General features: G+C 39.5%; 1 protein-coding gene across 11 annotated transcripts in view; it reads right to left on the bottom strand.

Moving 5' to 3' along the window:
• Positions 1–15,066, bottom strand: part of KIF13A (kinesin family member 13A) — a 205,557-nt gene that overhangs the window by 111,936 nt on the left and 78,555 nt on the right. For all 11 annotated transcript variants that reach the window (XM_047732627.1, XM_047732630.1, XM_047732632.1 and 8 more), the window contains exon 3: positions 8,439–8,451. In XM_047732627.1, coding sequence (XP_047588583.1) covers positions 8,439–8,451 — 13 coding nt within the window. The remainder of the gene's footprint in view (positions 1–8,438; positions 8,452–15,066) is intronic.

Genomic DNA, 15,066 nt, shown 5'->3' with positions numbered 1-15,066 from the left:
GTCTCTGTTCAGGAGTCCACACTTTGCCAAATAGAACAGTCCAAATACATAATGCAGGACAATTTATACAAATATAAATTTCCCTTTCCACCCTAACATGCAACATACACAAACTATTAAAAAAAATTTTGATCTAACTTTTAAAAGTCAACCAGAGAAGTATCTTCATCTTCTCACCAAAAAAAAAAAAAAAAAACAACAACAACAACAACAACACCAGAAAAAATAACTTTTAGAACAAAAGAAACTTAATTCGGAAAGAACTAGTGTCTAGGTATCCGCCTAGATGTCACCACCACCAACCGGGCCTCATGTAAATGTCTGGTTTCCCTTAATTTTTTTTTTTTTAAGATTTTATTTATTTATTTGACAGAGAGAAATCACAAGTAGGCAGAGAGGCAGGCAGAGAGAGAGGAGGAAGCAGGCTCCCTGCTGAGCAGAAAGCCCGATGTGGGGCTTGAACCCAGGACCTGGGATCATAACCTGAGCCGAAGGCAGCGGCTTAACCCACTGAGCCACCCAGGTGCCCCTGGTTTCCCTTAATTTTTACTGGTTCTTCCTCCTCTCCCCACTCTCCACAGCAGGATGTTGCCCAAGGCCCAGACTCTATTCTCTCATGTCTTCTGTCCCTCTCAATCCTCTCTTCGTTGACAACATAATAGATACTCCTTCCTTCCATCTCTTCTCTCCTCCTTACCAGAATTTACCCGACCTTCCTAGGGCAGAGACTGCAAACCTTGCATAACTGCGGGGCATCCATACCCGATGCTTTCCCAACCATTCCCAATTCAACCCATTCTCAAATCCAATTCATCAACTTCTCCCTGCACCAAACCAGCTCTTTCTTCTTGAATTCCCGCTGGATTTTCAGCCACTCTGTTTCAAACTCCAAAGTCCACTCTGACCCTCTTTGTTATATTGCCTCTTATATGCTCTCAGGATCCAAGTCCTGGATACTCTATTTCTGCAACATTTTGATAATCTGACCCTTCCTCTTCTCCAGTCTCCTGGCACTGCATCAGTGCAGGCCCTTCCTACCTCTCTTCTGGTACGTTTTATGGAATGCCATCTCCAACTCCCCCACTTCTCCAACCAAAACTTTATGTTCTGCTTTCACGTTAACCTACTGAAGCAGAGCCTTAACTAGTCCACTGCTTTGGTCAAAATAGATGGTAGAGACACAATGAAGGCATCAAGGGCCAACCCTGGCATCAAGGCCTTCCAGAGCTGGATTTGTATTCAACCTCTTTCTAGATCTGTCACCCAAGACTCCCTTTCATGTCCAGCTCTGTGCCCTGTCATTCTATGAACACAGTTGATGCTCCTCTCTTGGCACATCCATCTACAATCAAATGACCAAATATATGTGAGGCTTTAATAAAAAGGTCTTGTGCACTTTTGAAAGTATATCCTTAAGTACTGAATGTTTCTGAAGCTACTGTAAATTATTGGGCTTCTGTTACATTTTATTTTCTAATTATTCATTAGTATAGTATAGAAAAATACAATTTGAATTTTTTTTTTTTTTTAAAGATTTTATTTATTTATTTGACAGAGAGAGATCACAAGCAGGCAGAGAGGCAGGCAGAGAGACAGGAGGAAGCAGGCTCCCTGCTGAGCAGAGAGCCCGATGCGGGACTCGATCCCAGGACTCCGAGATCATGACCTGAGCTGAAGGCAGCAGCTTAACCCACTGAGCCACCCAGGCGCCCCTACAATTTGAATTTTGACCTTTGTCCTGCCACCTTGCCATTTATAAGTTCTAGGAACTTGTTTGGAGATTTCTTAATGTTTTCCAGGTATGTGACTATATTGCCTGTACATAAAGATGCTTTTGCTTCCTCCTTTCCAATCTGAGTATCTTTTATTTCTTTTTCTTGCCTTATTACACTGGCTAGGAAATGCAGTCAATGCTAAGTGGAAGTGGCTAAAATAATATCTTTGTGGTCAGTCCTTCACCACTAAGTATGATGACAGCTGTAGATTTTTAATGGATGCCATTAACAACATTAAGTTTCTGCGTCTCTCTAGATTGTTTCAAGTTTGTTCATAAATAAGTGTTGAATTTTGTCAAATGTTCTTTTTTTTGCATCTACTGAGATGATCATATGGTTTTTCTTTTATATTCTGTTGGTACAATAAATTATTTTTTAAAATAATAAGACTATTTTTAAAGCAGTTTTAGGTATATAGAAAAATTGAGCAGATGGTGCAGAGGTCCCATATACCTCCTCTTGTGGTACCTCCCATCAGTTTCATCTATTAGTAACCTGGTTAGTGTGTTATATTTGTTATAATTGATGAGCCAATACTGATAAATCATTAATAACTAATCCCCATAGTTTACATTAGGATTCACTCTTTTGAGCTATACAGTTTTTGAGTTTTGATAAATGCATAATGTCATATATCCCCATTATAGTATTACACAAAATGGTTTCATTGCCCTAACATCCCACGCCTCACCTATTCACCCCTTCTCTCCTCTCACTCCCCATGGCAACCACTGATTTTTTTTTTTTTTCTCTTTGAAGGCAACCAAGTTTTCATTGAATTTTAATTTGGATTTAAAGTGAATCTGGCATATTTTAAGTACTGATTCAAAGTTAGATACTATTAATAGTAACAATGGAAATGGCATTCTAAGAGTACAGTACCAGGGATAAATATAAATGAGACCACTCCTGCACAACAGTTGAGTAAGAATAGTGCTAACTCACCCAAATAGTCAGAAGGACAGCCTCTCCCTTCTCCTTACCTTAGAACATTTCTTAGTAAAATGCATAAAATCCCTACAATAATAGAAACAGCACATATTGCAGGTAGGTGACTATCATATTTACCATTATCACATAATCAGACAAAATTTCAACAATTAGACAAAATTTCAACAACTGCCCAAACCAATTACACAAAAAAATATTCCTTAAAACACAAATCAATGACAAGAGAATCCACGGTGCTGGTGAGGTTTGTAAAGTCTGATGGGCACTTTGGGGTCAAGCCAGACACAAGCATCTGGATAATGGACCAGCCAGATACTTGGATTGTCTTGAGAATGGAATCAGGACCCACTGTGTCCTCTGGCTTAATCCAGCAAAGTGGCTCTGTCCATCAGTGAAGGGGAGTAAAACTTAGCTGGACTCGAACCATTTTTCCTGCTCAACTGGTGAGTGTCCTTCTGCTCCAGCAAATCTCTCTTTCTTTCTTTCCTCTCCTCACACATCCAACAGTCATTCTGTAGCTGCCATGTTTTGTGGGGTCCTGTCCCAGGTACACTATAATTTTTGTAATCCCTGTAGTTTTGCCTTTTCCAGAATGTCATATAGTTGGAATCATACAGTATAAAGCCTTTTCAGATTGGCTTCTTTGATTTATCAATATGCATTTAAAGTTCCTTCATGTTTTTTCCATGGCTTGTTAATTCACACAGTATTCCATTGTATGGATATACCACAGTTTGTTTATCCATTTACTTACTGAAGAACGTCTTGGGGACGCCTGGGTGGCTCAGTTGGTTAAGCGGCTGCCTTCGGCTCAGGTCATGATCCCAGCATCCTGGGATCGAGTCCCACATCGGGCTCCTTGCTCAGCAGGGAGCCTGCTTCTCCCTCTGCCTCTGCCTGCCATTCTATCTGCCTGTGCTCACTCTTGCTCTCTCTCTCTGACAAATAAATAAAATCTTTAAAAAAAAAAAAAAAAAAAAAAAAGAACGTCTTGCTTGCTTCCAGTTTTGGGCAATTATAAATGAAGCCACTGTATTCATGTATAGTTTTTGTACGGTCACAAATTTTCAACTCATCTGGGTAAAAACCTAGAAGCATTATTACATAGCTAAATGATAATAGTATGTTTGGCATTGTAAGAAACTTTCAAGCTGCCTTCCAAAGTAGCTAGACCACTTTTCATTCTCACCAGCAATGAATGACAGTTCCTGGCGCTCCACACCAGCTCCTCACCAGCCTTGGTATTGTCAAGATGTTAGTTGTTCTAAGAGGTGTGCAGTGGCATCTCATCATTGTTTTAATGTACAAGTCCCTAATGACATATGATGTTAACCATTTTTCATCTGTGTGTTACCCATGTGTGTACCTTCTTTCCTGAGGTGTCTGTTCAGGTCTTCTGCATCTTTTAATTGGGTAGTTCATTTTCTTACTGGTGAATTTTAAGAGTTTTTTGTATATGATGGATAAGAGCCCTTTATCAGATATGTTTTGCAAACCTTTTCTCCCAGTCTGTGGCTTTCTCTTTCTCTTTTTTTGCAGAAGTTTGTACTTTTACTGAATTCTACTAATAAGTTTTATTTTTACAGGTCATACTTTTGATGTTGCATCTAAAAGGTCATCAGCAATGTCAAGATCTTGTAGATTTCCCCCACACTATCTTCTAGAAGTTTTACAGTTTTGCATCTCATTTTAGGCCTACAATCCAAACTGAGTTAATTCTTATGAAGGGTATAAAGTCTCTATCTAAATTCATTTCTCTGAATGCTAACATTCAGTTGTTCCAGCACAATTTGTCTCCTCTATATTTCATTTCGATATTTCTGCAAACCTATCTTCTAGTTATTTAATTCTCTCTTGAGCTGCATCAAGTCTGCTGCTAAACCCAAACACTAAGTTCTTAATTTTGGTTTTGGGACTGTCAGGGTGAGAACTTCTACTGGGTTATTTTCCAAATCTGTTTGGTCACTTTTTATAATTTCTAGTCCTCCCCAACATTTTGAAGTCTTATCTTTTATCACTTTAAATATAATAAGCATAGTTACTTTAAAGTTCATGTTTAATAGTTTGAACATCTGAAGCACCCGTGGGTCTATTTCTACTTTTTATTATTTTTGCTATTTCCCGTTCATGTTGCCTTATCTTGTAATGCACCTCTTTGTGTGCCAGACACTGTATTTTTAAATACAGTGTCCCTCAGTTGGTTAAGCAACTGCCTTTGGTTCAGGTCGTGATCCTGGAGTCCCAGGATCAAGTCCCACATCGGGCTCCCTGCTCAGCAGAGAGTCTGCTTCTCCCTCTGACCCTCCCCGCTCTCATGCTTGTTCTCTCTCAAATAAATAAATAAAATCTTTTTAAAAAAATGGTCTGTGGAATCTTTAGAGACTTGGGATTACACTTGCTTCTGCCAGGTGCCTGTGGGAATGTCCCATTCTAGGATCACTTTGATCTAATTTTGAGATTAATTAACAGACTATTTAAGATTAGATTAAGCACTAATTTTAGTGCTTGAGACTTCCTGATCACACAAAGAACTTATAACCACACAGTAATCCATGTGAAGGCAGATTTAGTTCTGTTTCATCTTTATACCGCACCTCATAGCTGCATCTCTATCTACTTTGCCAACCCAAAGTATAAAGTGTTTACCAAGGATTCTACCTCTGATAAACTCTGAACTCTAACATTTCTTTTTAATGTATTTTTTAATTTTTATTAACATATAATGTATTATTTGCTTCAGGGGTACAGGTAATGAACTCTAACATTTTTGCCCTCTTAGGCTCGCCAGATCACATGAGGCAGAAACACTGCTCTGCCTTTAAGCTGCTCTATGTGAATGGCATACACTCAAAAATCAGGCTGACCTCTCTAAATTTCCACCAATCTCTTGGATTTTATTTGATAATTCTTCACTAATTTGCAATTTCTCCAGTGCCTTCAAGCATAAGTTTTAATATTAGTTCCAGTCTTATCTGTCCTCAGATCTGCAGAAGTCAGAATGAGACCCTTCATCCTATGACTACCATGAATATTATGCCTCTTGTGACCCTTAACACAACTGATTTTATACTAAATTGTGCCTATGTTCTCTCTCCTGCCCCCATTAAATGCAGTATCAGGTCTCATTCATGTAGCATTTTGCCCCCTTCCCAGAAAAATTTCTTCTTAAATTGAACCAACCAGTCTTTGATGATTTTGCTGATTATTCATGTCAAAAAAATCTGTTTTAGTTATTTTTTTTCCATTATTAAAAAGCAGTTTTATTTTTTATCCAAATTTTTATTTAAATTCCAGTTAATCTAGTTAATCTAGTGTAATACTGTTTTCAGGAGAAGTTAGTGATTCATCATTTAACATATAACACCCAGCACTCTTCATAAAAAGTGCCTTCCTTAATGTCCATCACCCAGTTATCCCATCCCCCACCACCTCCCTCCATCAACCCTCAGGCTTGTTCTCTATCATTGAGTCGCTTATGGTTTGTTTCCCTCTCTCTTTTTTTCACCCTTCCCATATGTTCATCTGTTTTGTTTCCTAAATTCCACATATGAATGACATCACATAGTGTTTGTCTTTCTCAGACTTATTTTGCTTAGCATAATACTCTCTAGCTCCATCCACGTCATTGCAAATGGCAAGATTTCATTCTTTTTGATGGCTAAGTAATATTCCATTGTATATATCTACATCTTCTTTATCCATTCATTGATCAATGGACACTTGGGCTCTTTCCATAGTTTGGCTATTGTTCATAATGCGGTTATAAACATCAGGGTGCATGTATCCCTTCAAATCTCTATTTTTGTACCCTTTGGGTAAATACGTAGTAGTACAATTGCTGGGTTGCAGAGTAGTTCTACTTCTAACTTTTTGAGGAACCTCCATACTGTTTCCAGAGTGGTTGCACCAGCTTGCATTCCCACCAAGAGTGCAAGAGGGTTCCCCTTCCTCCACATCCTCATCAACATTTGTTGTTTCCTCTGTTGTTAATTTAACCATTCTGACAGGTGTGAGGTGGGATCTCATCATGGTTTTGATTTGTGTTTCTCTGAAGGGGAGTGTTGTGGAACATCTTTTCACTGTCTGTTAGCCATCAGGATGTCTTCTCTGGGAAAATATCTATTCACGTCTTCTGGCCATTTTTTAACTGTATTATTTATTTTTTGGGTGTTGAGCTTGGTAAGTTTTTTGTAGATTTTGGAGAGTAACCCTTTATCAGATATGTCATTTGCAGAAACTCTCACTGTTTAAAATCAGTAAGATTTCATTTATGTAATCATCATGAAAAACACTTTTCCCTTTCCTGTTTGCTGTAATGTTTATAGTTTCTGCAAGAAAAGACCTTATTTATTTTAATGTCTTTTTTTCAAAATATGACTCTATTGTGCCACTTATTTCAAGACTATATTTATACTTCTCAGATATGCCTTATGACATATACATATATATATTTAAATGTGGTGATTTCACATTGATTTTACTTTGAAAATTTCATGGTCCTTCTTAGGAACTATCAATAGAACCCTTCAGGAAATCACTAAGCTCTATATACTGAATAGAAAATAACCCAGAAAATCTTTATGTATAAAGAGATTAGTGATTTTTTTAAAATGTGGTTTTGTGCCCCTTAATTTCAGAGCTTCTCCTTCACCAAGGAGCCATATGTCAAACTGCTTAGGGTTTCATTGCTTTTTTCTGTGGGGAAAGAATTAAACGCATCACAAGGTCGACAATCTGCTCTGAAAGCTCTTGGACCAACAGCAAGGGAAGGAAAAGCTACTTAGGGCGAAATTCACATCTTTCTGAGTAGCAGAGACACCTTTTCGGTCGCAGCTTTTTGGGACTATGTCCACGTCAGGAAGTGCTCAGGGAGAACCTTCTAATTCCTCAGGGCTGGCTTGATGCCAGTGCTTACATTTCTATAACATCATATATTTCCTCGTTCTTAAAAGATCTCATACTATTTGTTCCAGGTGGACCTTCTGTGCTAGAGCTGAAATGTTAGTGCCAAGGACAATTCCTATATTGCCTTCAGTAACCATAAAGGATAATATTTAGCATTTTGGTGAGTTTCCAGTTGTAAAAGCTAAGTTTGATTTTTCTTTATAGCCTGAGAGGCAAGTAAGCCGAATCTACTCCAGATGCCTTACCCTCCCCCAGCATATCTTAGATTCTGACCATGTAATGGAGAGTGGGGGTGATCAGCCTGTCTTGATTCCATCTCAGAGACCAAAGTTATAACCAGCATTACTGGTCAGGGACTGGGTGAATTTCTCCATCCTTTTGGCACTAAGCGTCCCTTTGATACCCAATAAAATACTCACCGGTAACAAAATCAGCCTTCAATTATTCAGGAGTTGATCAGTCAGATTCCCCTTCTCATATTCTTTCCCCCACCTACTCTCTAACTTACGGGTTACTCCCTGGTAAACAAACCACTGAAGACTGGCCAGCACAAGGAGAACTTGCTTTGCTTTGCTCTGAGGACCAGAGCATTAATTCCAAGAATGAAATAATGTATGAAAATGTTTTGCAAATCTAGAGGAGCATTCTAATTTTATGTCTTTACTGTTTATTCATGGTTTAAATTTTAATTAGAATGTCGATTTTTCTTCTCAATGGGAGAGGTGTTCCACATGGGTTACTGTGATGAAGAAGTCCTGGATGTTTGCACACTTAGAATGCATGCCAAATTCCACATCAACTGCTTACCTTGGGAGGTTTCCTTAATGATGGAAACAAAAATTCAGCAGCCAAAGTAGAAAGGGTTGTCAACACAGCAGCCACATCAGAAGGAAGCAATGAAAGAGAAAAAAAACATAAGGGAAACTCAGCATCTTGATAACATGATCTGAAAGGTATTCCATTTTACAAAGATGAGAAGCCAAATTCACTTCACTGCCTCAAGTGATAAAATCTGTTTAATGGGACGCCTGCCTGGCTCAGGTGATTAGGTGTCCAACTCATGGTCTCAGCTCAGGTCATGATCTCGGGGTCATAGGATCGAGCCCCACAATGGGCGCTGTGCTCGGTGGGGAGTCTGCTTGAGATTCTCTCTCTCCCTCTGTTCCTCCCCCTACTCCCTCTCTTTCTCTCAAATGAATGAATAACTCTTTAAATAAGCAAAAGCCACGGCTCTCAACTATTTTCCCATATTTCAACACTAAAGAGAAATTTAAGAACAAGTTACAGCCTTCTCCCACCACCAGCCACACGGGCACTTTTTTAAACGTTCACTTTTGCATGTTACTTTCTCAAAAATGGCTGAAATTACCACCTGGAGAAAACTCTGAAAAGCAAACAGTTTTCAAAGTAACAAACCAGTAGGCTGACCTGCTCTGCAAATGTTTTCTGTGTATACAAATTTAAAAAGCTGAACAATGATTTTTGTGCAATGCAATCCTATGACAGTCTGTAGCCTTCCTGATGTGGTTGTTTTTAACCAACCTCTAGTATCACCCATTCATAAACTGTGAAATTATCGTGAAATAGAAATGAGGGGGTGGGGCACCTGGGGCTCAGTGGGTTAAGCCTCTGCCTTCTGCTCAGGTCATGATCTCAGGGTCCTGGGATTGAGCCCCATATTGGGCTCTCTGCTCAGCGGGGAGTTATGCTTCCCGCCCCACCCCCATCTGCCTCTCTGCCTACTTGTGATCTTTCTCTGTCAAATAAATAAAATTTAAAAATAAATAAATAAATAAATAAATAAATAAATGAGGGAATTTTTCCCGTGGCTTTATTCCTTCTCCACAAGAAATAAAATCTGGAGGATAACAAAACGAATTTTCCAGGGCAGAGGGCATGGAAATCAAAAGGTACAGGCAAAAATAGCACGGTGACCTTTCTCCAGCGCTGGGCCCAATGCTCCGCACAGAGCTCTGAGGGCCCTAGATAAAACCCGGAGCTCAGTAACAAGGGAAGAATGTCTATGGATTGTAAAATCAGGTAGACAACTCTGAAGTTTTAAATGTAGGCAAAGAAAACCATGACAGTCCCATAATGATGAAGCTGAAAATCATCTTCTCCAAATTCTATGATTGCACCAAAAGGATCCCCCTTAGGTCATCACCTCAGACAGTTGGGCACAATGGGAATGCGGTTTTTTAATCTTCCAGTTTTAGAGAGGAACCCTACCTAGAAAACCTGGCATCTCTGGCTGCCGTCAAGTAAGACTCAACACTCTGTCTACTCTTTCAAACAGGATAAACATTTATGAATGTTATAAGAAAAATGCACGAGTGCGTTTAATTCTAAGAAAGCAATGGGACCTTTGCTCACTGCATAAACTTTTGAGGTTTCTGCCAAGAAATGTTCCTTAAGTGCAGCAGTGCTCTGGACGGCATCTGTTCTGAGCAGGTAGAACTATAATGAAAACATCATGCACAGTACTTTTGATTAAACCTTATTTTACTTGCTTTATTTTTTTAAAGCCATCTAAATCACTGCTCTATTTAACAAAGGACAGACAAGTCACTGGGGTTATAATAAGGTAATCATACGAAACAGCATGGACCAAGTTAATAAAATAAACATTCCAGGGGCGCCTGGGTGGCTCAGTGGGTTAAAGCCTCTGCCTTTAGCTCGGGTCATGATCCCAGGCTCCGGGGATCGAGCCCCACATCGGGCTCTCTGCTCCACGGGGAGCCTGCTTCCCCTCTCTCTCTCTACCTGCCTCTCTGCCTACTTGTGATCTCTGTCAAATAAATAAATAAAATCTTTAAAATAAAATAAAATAAAATAAAATAAAATAAACATTCCACATTAAGACTATAATGAGCCAAGTAACCTACTGGGGACAGAATGAGCTAACAGGAATCCCAGGGATCTCTCCAGAGTTTTCGTGAACTTCCTTTAGGCCACGTCTGTGTAATAATCAGCAGCAGCAGCAAAGAAGTGCTAGTTTGTAACCGGTAGTATATTTACCTCCTGAGCTAACAATAAAGCCATCCGACCTTCACTGACATTCCAATGTGGTTTTCCTTATTCTTCTTTGGAAACCAATCTTATTTCAGCATTATAAGTATTTTTAAAAATATATCCCTTTCACTTAGAAAGACAGCACATATGGGAATGGCAATATGCTTCTGCTACATTTTTCTGTGTTTCTCAGCACTATTTAAGAATAAATGGAGCCTGGATGGCTCAGTCAGTTAAGCACCTGACTCTTGTTTTTAGCTCCACTCGTTATCTGAGGGTCATGAGATCGAGCCCTGTGTCGGGCTCTGCGCTAGGTGTAGAATCTGTTTAAGATTATTTCTCTCGGGGCGCCTGGGTGGCTCAAAGGGTTAAAGCCTCTGCCTTCGGATCGGGTCATGATCCCAGGGTCCTGGGATCAAGCCCCACATCGGGCTCTCTGCTCAGCGGGGAGCCTGCTTCCTCCTCTCTCTCTCTGCCTGCTTCTCTGCCTACTTGTGATCTCTGTCAAATAAATAAATAAAATCTTTAAAAAAAAAAAGATTATTTCTCTCCCTCTCCCTCTGCTCCTTCCTCCCCTCTTCTCTCTCTCTCTCTCTCTTTTAAAAAAAGAATGGAGACTGGGGAGCATGAGGAAAAGGGAAGTCACTAAATGGACCTGCTTCTATCCACATTTACTATAGCCATTTAGTTTAGAACAAAGATCCTTACTAAATAGGGAAAAGCAAGTCTCTTTGTGAACCAAAACTATACTTCATTAACTGGTAAAGATTTCCTGAGATGTGAATTAAGAGACAAGCAACTAAGTCATCCTAATTCAGAACCATGATTTACTACCCCAATCCCCAGAGGCTACATGACATTTGCTGGTAGTTGTGAAGAAAAAATTTTCCGATATGAGTAATACTTATACTATAACTAAATATAGTATGCTACCCCTTGAAAAAAACGAATACACTATTACAATGTAAAGATAAAAGTTTTCATACATATATATGAAAAAGAATGAATAATATAAACCATCTATCAGAAACATCAATATTCATATTTTTTAAAATTAAGGCCTTTGTTAATTGTATCGGTAAAGGCGTATCAGAGAGTTTCCTAAACTCTCAGGAGGGTCCAGCCTGTTACAGAGAATGGCATGGCTCAGAAAGAGGCAGCGTCCTTGGCCAAACATTCAATCAACTACAAAGAACATCCCTTCACATCGACCTCACAGACCCACAGGCCCAGGCTTGATGCTGACTCATCACAAAGTGATTCCATGGACACTCAGGGAACCGCCTGGGTAGCAACCAGAGCTCTTCACTGCCCACCTTCTCATTCATCTTCAGAAAAAGTCCTGTTTCTAATCACGTGATCCTCTGTAAGTTATCATGAGATTTTCGGTGTGTGTGTATTCCAAAGAAATAAACTGAGCACAATCTGATGTTTCAGAAGCCAACAAGGTTGCGTTTCTAGACCGCAGGATTTGGAGAGAAAAGAAGGGATGCACTGTGGGGCTGGAACTCAATATTCCCTCAATCAATCTTAGCTGTTCTGTTTGTGGTCTCTGTGTGCCAGGTCACCTGAGGACCATATGCAAAATGTAAAGAATGAAATAAAATAGAATGAGGGGGTTGGACTAGAATGTCTCCAACCTCTTCCTACTCAGGAACTGTTTCACAGTAATATATAATGTTAGAAACCCTGGTGGGAATTATTTGAGTCATTTCATAATTTTGTATGGTCCATGAAGAAGTGATTTTTAAATGAAATGTACTATTTTCAGTAAGGGTATCGTTCGAAAAAAATTTCCGTAACATTTATTATATGTGAAAATAAATTTTGACTTCTCCCACTTTCCAAAAAAAAAAAAGAAGAAGAAGAAAGAAAGAAAAAATAAAAGAGGTGCTGATGTACATGGATAGTAGCTCCACTTGGCCGAACACCAAAGCTGCCTTTCTCTCAGGATAAGCAAGTCAACAGATCTCTTCAAGGTCACTCCCACCACGTATATTCACCACACTACCCCTGTCATTTGCATGCCTTGATGCCATTTCTGTCTCCCCAGTTTGACCTATTTCCCCACTTTGAGACACGGCTCAAAGCTCAATTCAATTATTTCAATTCCACAAGCATTGCTGGAGACCACCCTGGCCTTTACCACCGCTGACAGGATACCCCAGGATCTCTGTGGTCAACAAAACAGCTTAGCACTCCTTCACGCACACCAAGTCCTGTAGCCTTCAGAAATTCTATCTTTGAATCTCGTGTAGCCTTAAAATTTCAACTCCCCAAAAGCACAGGTCACACCACGTGCTACTTATAAGAACTCAGAACTAATTTTTTACATTATTGAGTCAAACATAATCCAGATGTGAAGATTTTCTTTGATTACCAGCACAATCCCAAAATTTGGTGGCAAGAAAATCTCGCCTGTTTTCAATGACTTATTTAAAAATAGATATTTCTGTAGACCAGCATTTCATATAGGGAAGTTCAATCGGAGGTTAACAAGGGTCAAACCCTCAAAAGCTTCAGAAGTCAACTAAATTCAGAAAGGGAATTTGATAGAACTAGAGGAGACACACACATGGAAACAGGACTGAAAAGATAAGGCGGACCTATACTGGGCCAGGTCTTGAAATGAAGAGTTTATCCTTTAATAGGTAGTCTAGACATGGGAAGATTAACAAACAACTGAAATAAAGCAGTATAAATAACGTATTACCACAATAACTCTATGTAGCTGTAGTGCTTTCGTCAAACCTCCCATTGGAAGATTTACAGGACAAGGCGTCTTCTGTCCACTATTTGCACCCCATCAACTATAGTTAGCTACTCAGAAGTTAGATGCCCAAAGACCCCAATGTGCATGAGCCCTAACATGAGTCAATACTTCAGGAGACGCAACAGATCAGTGTCTTCTGAAAGAGGGATTTCTCGTCCATGTGTTAACTACTTTATTGATTGGACATCGAAAATTGCCATAACCTCTATCTGAAAGATACGGAGCTAAATGACATCTGTCTCCTGGAGATGAGTCCAAGGACATGTATTTCTTTCCTTCTTCCTTTTTTTTTTAAAGTTTATTAGCAAAAGGCGTTTTTTAGATGGTATCTTCACATGTTGAGACAATGTGGCTGGGGCTGGGAGTTTCTGAGCCCGAGACAACGTGTATAAGATATTTTTTATTTATCTGCTCTTCTCACAATAGTTCTGCACCTCAGCTAACAAAGGATTGCTCCCTTCATTTTTTTGTTTTTGAACATTTTTTTAATTAACATATACTGTATTATTGATTTCAGGGGTACAGGTCTATGATTCATCAATCTCACACAGTTCACAGCATTCACCATAGCACATGCCCTCCCCAGTGTCCATCACCCAGCCATCCTACCCTTCTCCCCTCCCCAGCAGCCCTCAGTTTGTTTCCTGAGATTAAGAGTCTTTTATGGTTTGTCTCCCTCTCTGGTTTCATCTTGTTTCATTTTTTTCCTCTCTTCCCCTATGATCCTCTACCTTATTTCTTAAACTCCACATATCCGTAAGATCATATGGTAATTGTTTTTCTCTGACTGACTTATTTTGCTTAGCGTAATACCCTCTAGTTCCATCCGTGTCATTTCAAATGGCAAGATTCCAACTTTTTGATGGTTGCATACTATTCCATTGTGTATAAATACCTCATCTTCTTTTTTTTTTTAAAGATTTTAAGTATTAATTTGACAGAGAGAGATCACAAGTAGGCAGAAAGGCAGGCAGACAGAGAGAGAGGAGGAACAGGCTCCCTGCTGAGCAGAGAGCCCGAGGTGGGACTTGATCCCAGGACCCTGAGATCATGACCTGAGCCAGAGGCTTAACCCACTGAGCCACCCAGGCACCTTATACCTCATCTTCTTTACCCACTCATCTGCTGAAGGACATCTAGGCTCTTTCCATAGTTTGGCTATGATGGACATTGCTGCTATAAACATTGGGGTGCCCCTTCTGATCATTATATTTATATCTTTGGAGTAAATACGTAGTAGTGTAATTGCTGGGTCACAGAGTAACTCTACTTTCAACTTTCTGAGGAACTTCCATACTGTTTTCCAGAGTGGTTGCACCAGCTTGCATTCCCACCAACAGTGTAGGAAGGTTCCCCTTTCTCACATCCTCGCCAACATCTTGTCATTCCCTGACTTGTTAATTTTAGCCATTCTGACTGGTGTGAGGTGGTATCTCATTGTGGTTTTTATTTGTATTTTTCTGATACCAACTAATGTTCAACACTTTTTCATGAGTCTGTTGGCCATTTGGATGTCTTCTTTGCAAAAATGTCTGTTCGTGTCTTCTGGCCATTTCTTGATTGGATTATTCTTTGCCTGTTGAGTTTGATAAGTTCTTTATACATTTTGAATACTAGCCCTTTATCTGATATGTCATTTGTAAATATCTG

Source organism: Lutra lutra, chromosome 6, assembly GCF_902655055.1.
Source record: "Lutra lutra chromosome 6, mLutLut1.2, whole genome shotgun sequence".
In the NCBI taxonomy this organism is placed as follows: domain Eukaryota; kingdom Metazoa; phylum Chordata; class Mammalia; order Carnivora; family Mustelidae; genus Lutra; species Lutra lutra.
Note: the sequence above shows the minus strand (reverse complement) of the source record. Positions and strands in the feature narration are given on the sequence as shown.